The sequence below is a fragment of the Amblyomma americanum genome, chromosome 7, assembly GCF_052857255.1.
Source record: "Amblyomma americanum isolate KBUSLIRL-KWMA chromosome 7, ASM5285725v1, whole genome shotgun sequence".
In the NCBI taxonomy this organism is placed as follows: domain Eukaryota; kingdom Metazoa; phylum Arthropoda; class Arachnida; order Ixodida; family Ixodidae; genus Amblyomma; species Amblyomma americanum.
In genome coordinates this window covers 12,132,639-12,150,313 of record NC_135503.1, presented here as the reverse complement: position 1 = coordinate 12,150,313, position 17,675 = coordinate 12,132,639, and the positions used below count along the sequence as shown (strand labels likewise).

Sequence of the window (17,675 nt, the reverse complement as noted above, 5' to 3'; positions counted from 1 at the left end):
TCGTTTCAGCTCCACCTTTGTGTTGGCACACGTTGGACCACGAAGAAAGGAAGAAGGGTGGGATAGGGAGAAGAGGAAGAGGAGGAGGAGGAACATGAGAAACGTACTTTGCACCCGGGCGGAGTGCGCGGACTCGTTAATTGAGAGCGGTGACCATGGAGATTGCTCTCTAGGAGGAAGTCCAAGACATTCGTACCTTCTGTCATCGTCCTAATACGCGCATTCGTTTTGCAGGCCATTTGCGCTAAAAGCACGGCAAAACAAACCGACGCTGTTTCGAAGCGCTGTAATGTTCCTGTCACACTGCACACAATTTTCGTAGTGACTTATTCCAATACTTACGAGCTTATATGTGTGCTTGATGCCATGGAATTGTGAGTGACTGCGTCTTGGTCCTTTTTTTGTATTCCAGCTCAGTGTGTGTGCGAAGCGGGCAACAACTTTCGCGCCATTAGATCCACGTTTCCGTACGCGCTATGTTTGCAGGTTAAACTTCTGTTTGCAGCAATCACAACAGGGAAGAAAGAGTCTGAGCCCCGCTTAAGGCTGTAAACATCTCTTACGTTTGCGTGAATGAAAACAGCTATCGGCGCATTTAAAGATTCCGGATGTCACGTTACTGGAGCAGTAAGAGACAGCGAACGCGGCGTGGTTACTACCTGGACGAGCCTCTTCGAGGAGTAGGAGCATGTACCACTGAGCTAAGTGTCGAACGTCTGACTCTTCAGACGCTACCGCGTCCCTTCTCTCACAAAACCGCTGCATGCAAGTATAAACCGGGAGGCCCGAGCGCCGAATTCGAGCGACTTCCATTTCTCGAACGCGCACTTTGCCACCACCGCCACCATCCGCCGTGCAAAGCACGCGGAGGGCTTTAGAATCCCGGGAATCTGAAGCAGAGAGAGGCCGCACAGCGGATCGATTTGCCATCGCAATGGGCCCGTCGCTTTGCCTCCTCCGGCAACTGGTCTCCGCAGCTGCCGCTACACCGTCGCCCAAGCGAGAGAGAAAGGGGAGAGAGTAGAGGCGAGAGCAGGACGAGAGAGAATACGCAACGTTCCGTCGCCAGAGCGGAGTGGAACGGAGCGAGCCCCCGGCCGTCTGTCTCGCGCTCGCTCGATGCGGGATAACGGAGGCGCAGGAGGAGGTTTTGGATAAGCGGTGTGCGCCCGTGTGCGCGCGGAGCCGACCCAATCGCTCGGCCATCAGCGCGCGCTTTGAGCGACGACTGCTGCGCGCTCCTTTCGCGCGCTTTTCTCTTTCCGAGTCGCGCGCGAAAGAGAGAGCGAGAGACAGAAAGAGCGAGGGAAGTTTGCGAGCCCGACGCAATGCGGCTTGCATACATCCAAAAACAAACAAACAAAGAAACATGAACGTCGGTAGCGGCGATGGCGCGACCGTTTCGGCGTCCCATGCAAATTGGCTGCCACACGGTTTTCTAACCACCTTGTTTTTGTTTCCTTCACCCCGTATAGTTTCACGTGTAACGTGTTTGTATGTGCTGGTGTGCGCTCGCGGTTCAGGCTCTGTGAGTCGAACGAAGCAGCAGCATCGAGCGAAAGCTCGATCGTTTCCGCGGACGTACACATACGCGCGGTTTGCAGTGCGCACAGTGGCTATTTGCTTTCCCCGGGAAACCCACGTGCTTTCTCGCTGAAGTTGAGGTTTTTGCGCGCACCTCGCCGTAGAACGGTTTCAGACGACTGGCGCTGTTATTTATTTTCCTGCACCGTTGTTTCCCGGGTGGCGAGCAGCGCACTTTCGAGATGTTTCCTCGAAGTCGCGCGTACTTGCAAGCGTGCGCTGAGCTGCAATGCGCTGCGTAATGACTCTCGCGCACCAGGCCGAAAAAAAAATCGAATAAACATCGCTTAATGACCTACCTCTGTATAGCAAGGCTTATTGAACTCGACGCACAAAGGAGAGGAGGACAACGTAGGTACCATTATTAAGACTAGTTTATGTTTGCTGAAAGCCTCTATAAGACGAGGAGAAAGACTGCATTCAATGCTTCCAGCTACCAACAATTCGGCGGAAATTGTCTTGCTGCGATAACTAAAAGTTTGTTCTGCGAAAAAACTTTTATAGCTGAGAGGAAGCAACGTTCCTCTCGCGTAAATAGGAGAGCTGAAAAGCCCCCAACGGCAGGAGGTAGAAGCAGGCCTCGAAACTAGAATTCTTTAACGATGCGCGTCGTTCGTGTGTTCCACAGAAGTTTGAACTTTCAAAAGCAGCAGTGTGTCAGGAAGTGCTTCAAAGATTGCTGCGTCTCGCATCCCACGTTTCGTTTGAATCGCAGAACAAACGCCGGCTTTAGCGATGTGCCTGAATCGTGTGCAGCGTTCGTGCAAAGTTATAAGGGTGCAAACTCGAGCTTGAAATGAAGCTACTAGTCTTTCTTTGCATTGTGTCGCGCTGCTTGGCGCTATGGAGAGATAATTATCTGCGTATAAAGTTTGAATGTGCCTTGCATTGTTCGCTTGTGAGATGAACAAAAAACAAACACGCGAGATAAGATTATATTTAAAATCCGGCGCATGCGCATTGCTCCCCATGCGGAGGGAGCACGCATGTTCGCAGGGGTTTACATTACCATGTTAGTGCGCTCACTTGCACGAGTGCTCGCGAGCACTGAGAAAATACGGGATTTGTTAACTTCGAATTTCGTTTGCTGCGAGGCATGGAACTAATGTTAAACATCAAGGAAAAAAAAATTATCTCCCGTAAACGCAGATACGCACGCACGCACGCAAGAGTAAAGGAAAGAAAAGCTGTCACACATGCACAGTAACAAAAAAGAGGAAATTTAATGTGAGTTATTTAGCTGAGAGAATTGCGCTCTGTCGTGAGAGTTTTTTGACAGCGTTAAGAAGATCACGAACAGCTCATCGAGGCATGCTCTTGATTCGGCTGTGCCTATTTTTTTTTGTATTCAGAGATAAAGAGAGACGGGCGCTTAAGGGGCTGGCTGCGCTTGCTTAGAATTATAGACGATATGTATCGGTAACTACGGCGGCTGCAGCTGAAATCTTTCGGAGCTGCTAGCGACAGGTGTGGCCGCATTGCAACAATTCTTCAGTTTCCAATAAATAAAAGTAACATAAAGGATGCTGTTATTTTACTATATATTCGTTCACTTGTGTGTTGAAAGAGAACAACTACTCCTGTCATCTACCGGCCACTTTTTGCATTAAGTTTAGGGGACCCCGGTCGTCATACGTTCTTGAACGCAAGAGGGATTTGCAGAAAGGCCTTTCAGGGTGAACGCCATGCGAAGGACGCTCGGAAAAGAGAATTTACGGTCTTTTCTGAAACACCTGTTTACGACGAAATACGTGCTCGCCTCAAACGCAGACGGGAAACCGACGCTCTGCACCTTTTCGGCAAAAGCGGGCGAGAAAAAAAAAAGCCCCTCAGGAGGACCTTCCGTTAAAAGCTACAGACCCCACAAATCCTGGATGACTCTCGACTCGAAAGCTTCGCAAACAGCGTCCATAAAACTCAGCACTTACTTCCTGAACGCAGCGGCGCTATAGGGAAACAATACTCGAGCGAACATACAGGGTGTACGCGGTAACACGGTTGTTGGTACTTTCCCGCAAAAAAAGAAAAAAAAATCTCGTAAACGCAGGGACAAGGATGCGACTCTGACAGACCCTAAGCATGGAGGAACGTACTTCACGGTTTGACGACAAATGTCCGGAAGATAAAATAATAATAATAATAATAAAACGACCAGGACCCTACGAGAAAGTTACTTTTACCGCATCCGTAGCTTCTCGTGTATTCACTCTTTCCAAGCAGGGCTGTCGAGTGAGGCATAGAGAGAGACTGACGAACAAACAAGCAAGAAAAAAAGTAGGAGAGTAAAAATGCGACCGCTTAGACCAGCCACTGCGGCGGAGTGACCCGCCACGTGGCGCGGGTCTGGGGCTTCGTAAACATTTTACGGCTCGGTTCTCAGGGAGCCAGCAAAGAAAAGCCTTCACACGAAAGGGGGGCTCAAAAACGCGCCTAAGGTTAATAATAAAACAAACTAAAACGGAGCGGGCGCCCAGACGCAGATGCACGGCGTACGCTGATGAAGCGGCGCGGCGCGAGAACTTTCAACGACGGCCGCTATCGGCTCCAGAATCTCGCTGACCCGGCCTCAGCGAAGCCTGCAGCGCCTCGCATTTTACGCGCGTACATAAATGTACAGAGTTGCGTTGCCTCCGTCGCCGCATGCCGGAGCTTTGCGGGCGAGCCTTTGAACGTGTTCTTTTTTTTTTTTTTTCCCGGGAAAAGGGGGCTCGTTGCCCGTACGGTGGAGCGTGTTTGGAAGCCATGTACCGTGACAGGGTATGATGGGAGAGTAAACGTTTACAGCGGTGTTTCGGGGCTCTTCATTCCGCACTAGGGCAATTCGTGCAGCGGTAGCTATGACGCGATGAAAGTCGGTCCCGTTAAGGTTTGCTTGGTTAGGGGAGGAAATTATGGAGGCTGAGAGGGAGGAAGGCGAGTGAATGGTGGAAATAGGGTTGGAGTTGCTGAACTTTTCGCAAGTAAAGATGTCATCTCTGGCAAGAAATACATCTGAGTGGAATATGAGACGTTGTGCATGTCGTGTACAATGGTGTGTTTGCTTCTTCACTGTGAAAATATTTTCATTGCGTTGCACATATCAAACCAAATGATGCTATTAGCAGAATTCTTTACTGAGTTCTGCCAGCGATGCATGTTTTGAACTTGTTTCTACGTATGAACATAAAAGGCGACAAAATAAATATCGGGTCTAAAATGGAGGCAAGGCAAAATAGGAGCGTTAACGTCATTACGAACTTTGCCGCACTACTAAAACAAAATTGAAGAGAACATTCAAGTTCCGCCTTAAGGGTACAACGCGATAGCTTTAGTGGCTTAAAGCCCATATATGCGGATTCTGTCGTTCTTTACTTTGCGTCCATAGGTCCCTGGGAGTTCTCATATCACTCCTGGCGCAATGGTGCAGCTGTTAAGCGATGCGCCAGTGCACTGCGATGATAGGTGCTGCCACCGGTGGGGCTTGTGTGACCTAGGTTGCTCTTCCCGGGCAACCTCTCGCGACCAGTCTTATATGTAACAGCGACCTGCCACGGTGGTCAGTTTGCTCCCAATCCGGTGGGCAGGTTGTGATGACGTCACAAGGTCACGTGATCGAGGCGGCCCACCCAGGTTCTTTCTCTGGCAGTTTTTCGTTCATAACACCGACTACGGCGACGACGACGCAGGATTTTCTGCAGAACAGGAGTCTTAACTTGTTTCTTGTAAAATCAGCGCAACGACTCGAAGCCAAAGAAGGAAGGAACAAAACACAGCGCTTTGGCTTCAAGTCGTTGCGCTGGTTTACAAGAACGATGTCTGACAAACTCGCCCACCAGTTCATGAAGGAGCCTTAACGCGGTCGCTTTAATATCTGTGCTTCCTGCACAGACGCCTTTTTCGACGTGTTTATTTTGAATTAATCTGTTAAACTTTTAGAAAGCATCTCGGCCACTCAGCGCGGAGCATAATTACTCGGTCGGCCGCCCAAAAGTGTTCCTGTGATTCCCGTGGCTCCGGCAGTAACGACGCTATAGACGATAAGGACATTTTTTGTCAAGTTGTCCGCATCGTTTAGCTGGAGACATAAAAATATGTGCCCAGAATAGCTGAGCGACTGTTCGATGTACAGCAATACTCCCAGGTTATCTAGGAGCACTTAAAAGACACAGTATTTCTATTCATACCATAAGGGTTTTTTGACAGCTGTATAGAAGCGTACCAAAAGACCCCGCTGACACTGCCCCTTGTTTTCAGGGGCGAGTGTATGTACTGATGACGGAATCAGTTAAACCACGAGACTTTCATAACGTAGCGACATCCCGCGCAATGCTAGAAGAAACGCAGTCCACTCGATGTACTAGAATATTTAACATGCACATTCGTGTCCTCGAATAAATTAGTTTAAGTATAAAACACAATCCCTGCTCCAGTAAGCTCAAGCGAGAACCCTAGTAGCACAACTTAGACCGAACACAATTAAAAGCTGCCAGCAGAACCGATAGTAATAGTATAAACTATAATCATCATCAGACTATGTCTACTGAAGGACAAAGGCCTCTCCCATATCCCTTCAATTAACCCTGTCCTATGTCAGCTGTGGTCACATTATCCCCGCAAACGTCCTAAACTCATACGCCCGCTTCACTCGTGGCCGTCTCTTCCTATGCTTATCCACTGGAATCTACTGCGTGAAGTAAATGGACAATAGGTTATCCTGCCAATGCGTTGCATGTACTGCGCATGCCCATTTTGTCCCCCCCCCCTCTTTTTTTTTCTCGTTTCTTCGCTGACCCACATTGCTCTTTACCCACCTCTTAATTCTACACCAATCCTTTTTCTATCTATAGGCCACTGCGTGGCCCTCAGCCTAATTTCAAGCATCATCGTTGGCCTCCTAGTTTCTGTCGTAAGGATGAGTACTGGCAACATACAACTGCTCCATACTTTCCTCTTGTGAGAGATACCAGTTAGCTCCTATTCATGACTTGAAAGTGCCTGCAAAATGCGCTCCACCCACAGAACCAACTTTCAACATAGAGGAAAAATGCTAAGGCGCCCGTGTGCTGTGCGATGTCAGCGCACGTTAAAGATCCCCAGGTGGTCGAAATTATTCCGGAGCCCTCCACTACGGCGCCTATTACTTCCTTTCTTCTTTCACTCTCTCCTTTATCCCTTCCCTCAGGGCGCGGTTCAGGTGTCCAACGATATATGAGACAGATACTGCGCCATTTCCTTTCCCCAAAACCAATTATTATTATTATCATGTAAATTCAACACCAAGCTAACTTTCCTTTCACGTATTTTACGGAATTGTCCGAAATAAAGAATAACTCATTGCCAAAATCAGCAACCCGTTGCCTGCATTTGGACCTCCGTGGCTGACTGCTGCCGCAAATTGTGAGGATGTCTGCTGTGGGCCTTCAAGGATAAAGTAAATAAATAAAAAACTCTTAAGCAATCCTCCGTGGATCTTTTGAATGCTTTAACGGCAAAACGTTCGTTACATCCATAAAGATGGTTATATTCTAGCTGGCATACTTAGGTTTCTGATATTCGAAGTCAAGACACAAATTTTGTTACATATGAGTTTAACGTACTAAAGATTATTATATCCTAGGTGGCATACCAATGTTCGTTACACCTGAGGTTAAGACAGGAAAGGTTGTTATAGCCTAGGAGTCATACTAAGGTTCGTTAAAGCTGAGGTGGTATACTAAGCTCGTTCGTAGCCTTGTGGGCAGGTTGCACCTGCCCAACGTGGCAGGTGAGCCATCTACCACCGGCTACAAATAGCTGGCGCTCGCCATTTCCGCTTGCACAAGCCTTCTAGTGCTAACGCATTCATGAAAGCGCACTGCAAATACAGGGGACTAGGACCTACGAAATTGGACACAATGCCCTTCACAATGCTTCTACTTTTCGCCAAAGTTTTCGTCTTCTTCTAGCGAGAGAGTGGAAGCAGTACTCTTGCGGGCGCTGCTGCTGCGGCTGCTGTTGCTGACAGGAAGTCGCTACGTGCTCACATACCTTGTGTTTGACTAAAAGGATAAGTAAAAAATCATGGCGCGCCTGCAAGGTAATCTTCTGAGGCGGTATTCGGACGCGCATTGTTTCGATGCAGCGTGTGGTGGATGCAATCTGCGGTGTGTGTGCATATACAGGCAAGTGTGACAACGCCAAATACTCAACCGAGAGAAATTTTCGTATGATGTGCGGCACGACCGACACAAGGCCTGCGCTTAGTTGCGCAACGTCACCGGCGGAACAAGTTGCGCCCGGCTACACCACGCGTGAGACAGGTCGCGGCATCAGGCAGAGAAGAAACTTCTGGCTCCCGGGCGAAAGCCATCGCCACTGCACTGCGATGCGGCAGCCGGTCGCGGCCACGGGGTGCCGTTGGTAATGCCACCTCTAAAAGGAGTGATGGTGCTCAACACCCAGAGCTGACGAATTACGCTATATCCCTTCGTCGGCGTGTTCTTAATCGGTAATGTATATCGAACGCCAAATGCTGCTTTAGAAATGCGAGCGACGAACGAGCTTCAAAGGCGCAATTTTGACGTTAGGTATTTCGAACCACATTGCCGATTAACAAAAATTCAAACATCGGCTCACCTTTGACGTTAACGGCCGTATATCATGTCCGTTTTGCGGCGTACACAACCGGAACAGACAGCGCCATTGTATCTCGCAGAGTTCTTAAAAACAAAAGCGTGTAAACGTTAAAAAAGTCACTTCGCGTACGCAATAGAAACAGTGCTGCGATTTTTTTACTTTTCGGACTAAGCTAGTGGCTGTTTTTTTTTCTTATTTTCGCAGGAGCTCAGCCCCGAAAAGATCATGAGCTTCTTACCGCGAGTATACAGGCATCAAGAGAACTGCTGGATAGAGCTCAGACCCCAAAGAACTGGATACACAGCAACAAGGAGTCTATAGACATTACTCTTCTTTATAGTGCTGCGCAAAGGAGCACGAATGACGTTGACTACGAACCATCTTTATTCATTCGGCAGCGCAACAACTTTCAGGAAACTGGTCGCATGGCAACGCGCTTTTAGACATCTACTGAGTATTCGCAGGCAACGGAGGGTTGAGCATGGCAATTTTCTTCGCCAAATAATCCAATTTGGATCAGTCATGCACGAAAAAAAAGTGCGAGGACCAGACTAACTGTCGAAAAGCAAAAAAGAAGCTTAAACGTGCATCTTAGTTTTTCGATCGAGGTAGAGGCGGTACCCTCTTTCAACTTTTATTCTGATTTTTACCTTCCCAGAAGAGCCTGCAGTATACTCGTTCACTTCGCGAGACTTTGTCGATATTTGGTAGCTTTCCTGCAGAGCATAACAGGCTGCTCTGCAGTGAAGCCTCTGTTGCGAGAACCACGGAAATGAGTGAGCGTAGCCTGTCAAGAGGAAATCAAGCAGAAATTTCTCGCATCAGCGGCATCTACCGGGCCGATGTGGAGGCATATATCGCCGCCTTAAGGTATAAGATGCGATAGTGGTGTGCACGGCTCGTCATGCGTGCGAGCGGGAGGGGCCAAAAACTTGAAGAACGTGTCTTCACGCGCAGGCTGTTTCCATCACGTGGGGATAATCGCAATATTTGTACCTAATTCGTTTTTAAAACGCATAAGCGCTTCCCTGAGCCCATCATAGCACTCGCACGGAGCAGAAGAGGACGTAGAAAACCGAGAACCGATAATGCACGGCGCGCCCATGGGAGTCGTTGAGCGGGTTTGGCGCCGCATTCCAGATTCAAAGGAAATTGCCTGGCAGCGAACGTGACCGGGCCTCTAAACGGCTTGCTTTCTGGGATGAGTTAAAACGGGAACGCCGTTACCATGCGTGCCGACGGAAACACAATTGGGTGATTGCGCGCGAGCAGTACTTTTGTGTGGATTATCAGCGATGGACGTGGCGTTATCACCATCCCCAATAGGAGTGTTCCCTGTTTTTAAACAGACCGAATAAGTAGCCTGCGTGGGCCAAGAGATATAACACCGGCAGTTCCCATTGGCCCTGTTTTCTACCCCACCATCAATAACACGGCACATCGTGACTATTTTGTAAATACAGTGGTTTAGCCTGCACCGCAGTGCGCGGTCATGTGCACGTGATCGAGTGTGTGTGCATGTGATAGCGATGGAACCATCCCGAAGCTATAGTTATATGAAGAAAGCCTAAAATTCTTGTAAACCAGCAGCAGAAGAACTTCAAAAGGATAACGTAAACTGCTTCCAGTCGGTCACGTAAGTAACGTGCCGGTGGCGTTGCGAGTGTCATCGATGTTGGGATAAACCATCGTTATGTCACAGAGCCCGATATGAAAGATTTCACAGATTTCCGAGTTAATATGAGAGATTTGCAGGCGCTGGAGATAAGCCATACGATGCAATGTGTTCAAACAGCAGCTAGAAGTTAGCATCAAGAAAGAATCGAACAGCGATAATCCCTTCAATCATATCCTGGTACTGCTGCGCACAAACCGTGTATACTCTTACACGCGCGAGATAATGTATGCGGCCAACGGATGTTTGCTAAAATGTAAGATTCGTTTGTGGAGCAGACAGGTCGCTTTGAATCGGTCAGTGCCCTCTTAATATACGCGTGTGAACAGTACAGCGCCCTACAATGTAGGTACCACGCTTTGGCTGCCAGAATATTGAGCTTCCCCGCGGCTCCCATGGCGAGTAGAGTTTTATTCACGAGTCTGCATAGCAGTACCGCAAGATGTTACTGCCTGAATAATTGTACTATGCAACAGCGTTGTGAAAAACAAATAAATCGATTGATTAATTAATTATTCAATTGATTAATAAGTGAGTGAGTTAGTCAATCAATTTATTTGTCGATCAATTAGTCAATCAATCAGTCAATCAATTAGACAGTCAACCAATCAATTGCAATTAAGTACTTAATGTTCCCAGTTTTGTGCACTCTTTAAACAAAGTTTGTCACTGTGTAGAGGCCTTTATGAGAAGGAGTTGAAATATGTACGAGAACTGCGCTATCAAAGCTAAATTAACTACAACAATGAAAAATCTGTTAAATACAATTGACAAATTATTTTAACTCGTTTAAATTGTTCAGTAAAAGTGCTTGTTTTTGTAGCCCAAATCAAAGGCTTTAACGACAGAAGAGCTTAATATTTAAGGAGAGATACAAGTTCGTTAAATGGTTGTTTTGGCGAACTGGAAGACCATGGGAAACGACGGGATAGAGCGGACCACGGAACAAATAAGGAGAAAGCCTTGAATGAAGCGCTGGAACTCGATATGAACACAAGCTTGTTTGGTGACAAAGCCAATGAAGTGACACTTCTTTTCGTTGCACTGCTTCGTCCTGCCATCTTCCTCGTCCGCCGTTCCGCCGTGCACTGCAGCCCGAAGTTTACAGGGCTCCCGGCGTTCTAAATACGGCGTCGGAAAAATGGGTCAACAATTTTTTTCTTCCTTTGGGAAAGATAAGGAACACTTTGATGGAAAAGAAGGAACCACCAAGACAGATTCCGGCTGCACCAGGGTGCTCATTTCAGCTTATGAAAATGTTCGTTCCTGTCCCGAGGCGAGGTTTCGCCTTTGGCGTCGGGCCTTGATTTACACGCCGAAGCACACTCTGGGTCTCGCCACGAATGCAGAGATGAGCATCGCACACAAGAAAGAATGTGCTCTGGCACGGCGTGTCCCAGTTTCACCTGGTCGATCGATGCGGCTGGAACCTGGGTCAGGCGCTGCTTCAAGGCCTCGGCTGGGAACGGAAAAGGCACGCATTACGAGCGGGAAAAGGCGGGGTATTTCCGGTCGCGTAAAGGCTGGAAGGCGGTGCCAGCTAAGTTCGTGACCTCCTTGCTTCCAGCGCAGTAGGCTGTCTCGTCGCAAATTGGCCTACCGAAAATGCAGCGGATTCTGCCCACTGCAGGACAAAAAAAGCTTACGGCAGTTCACTCTTGTTTGTGCCAACTATAGAGAACTGATAACAGGAACTCTGTGCGGAAAAAGTTACTTTTTTTCTCTATATTGTGTTCGACTGCTGCTGATTTCAGAATGTTCGCTCAGAGCAATTGCGATATATTCGTCTCCGGCGCCATCTGTCTAACAAATTTGCGAACGCTGGGGCTGGGTTCGCGAAAACACATCATTACAGACATTTCAGCTATCGTTTGTTTTAGTTTTCGAGAACATTACCTATTTTGTGCTAGGTGAGAGTTAAGCACACGGCGTTTTTTTTATACTGTGTTGCTGCAAGGCATCAAATGCGAATTCAGTGTCTCCGTACCCATACAACTGTAGCGCCTTGCGAATACAGACTATGGAAGTGTACGGCTGAAGAAACTGTTCCGGAACATTCTGATTCTCCAAGCAAAATAATATCGATGTTGCACGCGTCCACGACATAATTTGATGTACTTTCTCTATAACAATTTTTCCCACAAGCGTACAAGGTGAAAATTTAAATCGACGACCACTCGCTTCTATGACTACGTTGACAATGCAGCGGGTCGAAAACGTACCGTCAGACATTCGCGCAATGCACCAGAAGAATATGGTGACGTCCGAAAAGAATACTGCATTAGGCACTTCATATTATTATGAGCTTTGCTATTGGAAAGCCCTACTTGGCATTATTGGTAGAGCCAGTTGTTTGATACAATTATTCATGCATTGTCAGCTTTTGTTATAACGTGTTTTACTGAAGGTGAATATTTTTTAAACGTAGGCTTTATGACGTATCGTGGTGTCTTCTGCGGCGTTGTATTACAAATGTCGGTGGACATAAAAAAACTGGTGAATCATGCTAACTAGTGAGCTGGTTAACTGGTTTCGAATATTTCACTTTTAACTTAGAGCTAGGTGCTTCATTGAAATTAGATACTTTTGTCCGGCCGTTGCACTTTGAGAACGGGACTTGGCTTGACGCTGTCTCTAAACAAATTTCGGCGGCCGCGCGTCATTTTCGAAAAGGGTGCGCCCGAAAGAGGCGTACATCACTTCTCATCGCTCCGTGGCGCATGTGCCACGGGACCGTCTGTATCACGCCCGCGCTGCTCGCTGCTCCAATTCCAACAGGAGGGAGAAAGGTCACGTGATACGTGCGTCATTCAATGACGTAAGCATCAGTTTTTCTTTTGCGCGCTGAAGTCCGCGCGTCTGGAAAAGGGCGCGCAACGTAAAATTTAATAGTGTGACGATACCCAAAGCAATCGCGTTACCGGCATTCTAAAAAGTGATACAGCCATTAATAACGAGCGGAAAGAAATTTTCAGTTGCATCCGGGCGCCGGACTGTAATAGTTGAAAAGTGAACTATTAGAAAATAGTTAACAAGCTTACTATATCATGCGTGATTCACACGTTTTGTTATTTCCGTCTGCACTGCTAGTACTACGCCGCAGAGCCATCTCGACACCTCAGAAATCCTATCTTTAAAAATTCTCTTTCCCCTTCACTGAAACAACAGGTATATTCACATCTGTGCACGTATTTTTCAGCCATGACATGACGCGTTCCTTGAGTTTTCCTTTGTAGCTGTGTGGCTGCGCTTGGGTGGATGACAATGAGTAATTGCACCCTTATTACAAATCTACTCTATATTGGAGTTTCCGCTAAACATTTGAAACGTAAAGCTGGCTTTGTTACAGAACTTGTCTTTTTGCAGCAGAACGCGCTTTACAAAAGTTACACCTAGTGGGCATCAATGCTAGCCACGAAATCATTATTTTTGCGTAGCGCGCGGTGCTTGTAAAAGTGACTTTACAACAGAGATTTTTTTTTGAGTGGTAAGTGCAGTGGGGGCGCTGAATTTTTGTCAATTTTTCTAAGATGAAAATGATATATGTCTTACAATTTTAGTGCTGGCTTCGTTACATAGTTAACCTTCTTGCGGTAGTGCACGCTTTACAGAAGGCAAACAGGCGAGTCGTTCCGCGGGGCGATCACTGACTTGAGTTACCTGTGTGCGTTGCGACAAATTGTTTCGAGAGAGAGAGAGAGAGAGAGAGAGAGAGAGAGAGAGAGAGAGAGAGAGAGAGAGAGAGAGAGAGAGAGAGAGAGAGAGAGAGAGAGAGAGAGAGAGAGAGAGAGAGAGAGAGAGAGAGAGAGAGAGAGAGAGACAAAAGACGGAAAGGCAGCGCGGTTAACCAGGCGATGCCCAGTAGGCTACGCTACACGTGAGGAGGAGAACAAAGAAAAAAAGGAAGAAAGAGCAACGAAATAAATTTTTCCCGTGCCCATCGACCACTATGTCAAGGGGACAGAGGGCGCACACTTGAAGCTTAAAGTTTACAGTCGGGAACTCAAGCTCGAGTCCTTTAAGAACTTCAGGAGCACCTTCACCGCGTTTTTTTGTGATGAAGGTCTTGTCCAAATCTCCAGAATTTTGGTTTTTGTAAGAGGACGAGAGTCCAAGCGGTGGAGTGTAGCAGCCAGGAAGGCACCCTCTCCCTCAAAACGGAAGGTTGTAAGAGAAGCATACATCTACCATAAATAACAGCTGGAAAGAATGTGCTTAATTTTCCTGAACTTATTTCAGCCAAAACTTACGTAAAGATCGCTTTTTGGGAGTGTTACATTAGGAGCAACGCCCTCGTGTGCGAATGGAAAGCAAGTCTAACGCATATATCAGCGCTGTGCTGGATTTCACAAGCGCCCTTAGCCTACAAAGGTACAAAGGTCTACCGAGGGCGACATATCGCGAAGCTTCAGTGAAAAAGTGCTAGCTTCTAGTATTTAGCTCAAAAATAAAGCTTGGGTCGAAGAGCTTGCAACATAAGGTCCACTTCAGTGGATTAGTGTTTGCGCTATTATGATACAGGACACGACTGCAACGGTAACAAACTTGTAAACAGCGCACGTACCAATAAAGGGACTGTGTTAGAACTCGCACGAATGGCTCAGAAAACATAATGTTTTTTCTTCCAAAACCAGCGAAATAGTTCCTTCCAGCGCCAGCTGCCCTTCTTGATTGCTTTCCTTCCGCAGCTCTCCAATCTATAAAACATGTGACCTGCACTGACTCTTAAAATGAACACAAAAAACATAGCACATTCGATAGACGTGAAACGAAGAGTGAGTCCAACGCTGAGACATGTTGTAATCATTGATATGCTTGTCTCCCGATAAGCGACTGCTTCGTCAATGTCGGTCGGAACAATCTCCTGAGAGCTCAACTTTAACCTCTTTGGAAAAGCACGGCTTCAAGCAAGGTTGCACGCAGGACTGAAAGCAAAACACCCAAAGGAAGTTTCCTAAAAATAGAAATGCTCAAAATAGAACCATCTCCTCAGAATAAAAAACAAAGAACTCTGCTAAGCACGGCGCTCCGCAGGACCATCATGTGTGGAGGCGCCTGCGTTCAGAGCAGATACACGGGAAGATCCTTTAAGGCCTGCAGGCTTTCAGCTCGATTATATGCGACGCGCAGCACAGGGAGGCCTATGGGGTCGCTGGGGTACGCAATATATCCGAGCATTTCTTCTTTATTTTTTCCCCTGGACGTTTCCCACTTTGAGTTCTCGAGGGAGACCCTTCAGAGTAACCGGCTGCAATTTGTTATCGAGACAGGCGCGCGATAAAAGACGGTGGGCCGAGGGGGCCAAGATGGTGAAGCGACAGGAATGGCGGGCAAAAATAAGGAATGAAGTTTGTTAATAGAAGTGTGTCGGGGATGAATAATTGTGTCGCCGAGGAAACTAACAGCATAAAGCATGCAGCTCGCTGTCTATCCCTTTTAGGACCGAGACGATGAAAAAGAACCCTGACGGGGCCTGCCTCTTCACTGCCTTTGGATTTTCCCCTGTTGCGTCAGTGCGGAAAAATATTGCAGTGATTTAAATGAAAGAGGAATGGACGTTGGTGACAAATCATCGAGCTTCTAAGTATAAGTTACGAAAGGGCGCCCCCCCCCCCCCCCCCCCCCAACGCCTTCTGTGGCCGAGCAACGAAGTTTGGGCGCGCCCGCGTAGGGCACAGACGCGCGCTACATTAAATTTAAAGCAAGTCCGAAGCTAGAAAAAAGACAAGAACAATATCAGAGTCAGCGTAAGGAAAAGTGAAGGATATTTCCATAAGAATGAAAATGAAAATGCGGGCCACACTCATTAGAACTGAAGGAAGCATTTTCACAGCACCGTAAACGATTGTATTGCAACGAATGCATATTGATGATTGTCACGAAAGCAAATCTATCCATTACAAAAAATAAACGCATGAACATGTGATTTTATTACAGAATTTTAAAAGCATTAAAGTAAGGCGCGTTTGGAGCTGCAATAAATTCAAACGAATTTATGCCTTTTTGTATTTCCACGAGCGTTGCTAGTCTCTATATCCGAAGCTAGCGTTCATTTTATTACGCACAACCATTATTCTTGGCTAACCTATGCCAACTACACATAAGTAATGATATACATACACTGCGCTATCTTAAGAAGAGTTTTTCTTTTGCTCCTATTGAAACAAAATTTTTAGCCTGTAAAACATCAGCACGCTCAAAGATTGAGTACACGTTATCAGCAGGGCAGCCTCACGTAAACTTCATCGACAGCATTGAAGCCGAGCGGAATCGTTCTACGCGTTTTATTTTATCAAACTATCACCACAGCGCAAGCGTCACTGTCGTGAAGTCTCACCTCAGCTTGCTTGAATTATCACGTCACCGTAAAATATCTAGTCTGTGTCTCTGTCGTAAAACATGCCATTTAAATCTCTTCTTTAGGAACTCTTCGTCTCCGTCATACCTCTCTTCTCGCAGTGATAATTATTACAAAGTCAGAGTACCCAGCAGGCGCTACAACCTACATTTCGGTCCCTTTATACGTAAAACACGCAACGAATGTTGAAACCGCCATCCCGCATCTATTTCTTCGTCACAAACGCCAATGAATTCAAAACAACCACGTGTAATTACCTTTTGTAACCGTGCTGTTTATTGCTGATGGCTGCATTGTTTGTCCCCGCTCCTCACAATAACAGGTCGCCAACGGAGAGAAAATAAATGAGGCGATACCGTCTCGCGTAGGGAGTCAGTCCCGGATACTTCAGTCTTGGTTCCACATCAGTTCCAGATAAAACTTGTGTCCCACACAGCCCTCGTTAGCAGATTGGTCAACCTATTTTATGAGGGAAAAAACTTTTGTAGCGTTTACTGCGGGTTATTGAGTGCAACGAGTTGGTTTCAAGTACAAGAGCTGGCTCTTCATTTTTTTTTATTCAACATGACGCCTGTGCAATCCGGTTATAAATTCTCTTTCGTCTCCTTAATAAAAATTAGTCCCTGCAGCTCCTGTGATGACACGAATTGTGATAGTAGCCCTCAGAACAGGAGCAGTGGGTATGAGCGATTATTACATACAACAGCAAGACAGATGCCATTCCAGGTAGGGCACTCACTCTTTGATGCCCTCGTGTGGCATGTAGAGGTCAAAGTCGGTGAACTTGATCTGGACGCGCTCTTTGCCCTCTCCCTGGAAGTGGTAGTTGCAGCGTGTATTAGCCGGGTACGGGTTGGGGTAGTTGGGGCTGGTGATGGTGCCGTTCTTGGAGCTGTTGCTCATGATCACCTGGTCGCAGCTGCCGTTGCCTGCAAATCAGAGTTGGGGGGAAAAAAAAGACAGGTGGAAGCAAGTGAATGCGAGTTCTTTAAACAACACTTAGACTCGTCATTCAAAGCGTACTTGCAAATCCCATATGTACGCGTTATTTGGAAAATTTCCAGCTTACTGCGTGCGTGCCCAGACGAGTCGTCTAGCCATGGCGTTCCCCATTCATTACAAGTGGCAGCGTGTATTGTTTTACTTACTGCATAATATGTGTGCATTTTGATGAGCGCTACTGTAATACCATAACATGGCCAGGTGATTTTTTTTTGTCACATGTGTTCGAGGCCGTTGAAAACAAATATTGCGCGTGAAAGTTTTGCGTTCTACAGTTGTCGCTCTTTCCCAACAGTAATACGTTCATGCTGTTGACTGTTTAGTTTTGATTTATTGGTAGTCCAATTGCTGTTATCCTGCGCTGAATTATATTCGTCTCGTAATCTTCATTTTGTAGCTGAATGATGCTTTGTTAGGGCAGTTTTAATTAAGTGCGTATTTGTGCTCTCATTCAGTCTTTTC

At 46.9% G+C, this 17,675-nt stretch overlaps 1 protein-coding gene across 1 annotated transcript in view; it reads right to left on the bottom strand.

Moving 5' to 3' along the window:
- LOC144098490 (suppressor of lurcher protein 1-like) overlaps positions 1 to 17,675 on the bottom strand; it is a 299,737-nt gene that overhangs the window by 32,821 nt on the left and 249,241 nt on the right. Inside the window, exon 9 of the mRNA XM_077631178.1 lies at positions 16,951 to 17,140. Within this exon, the coding sequence (XP_077487304.1) occupies positions 16,951 to 17,140 (190 nt within the window). The remainder of the gene's footprint in view (positions 1 to 16,950; positions 17,141 to 17,675) is intronic.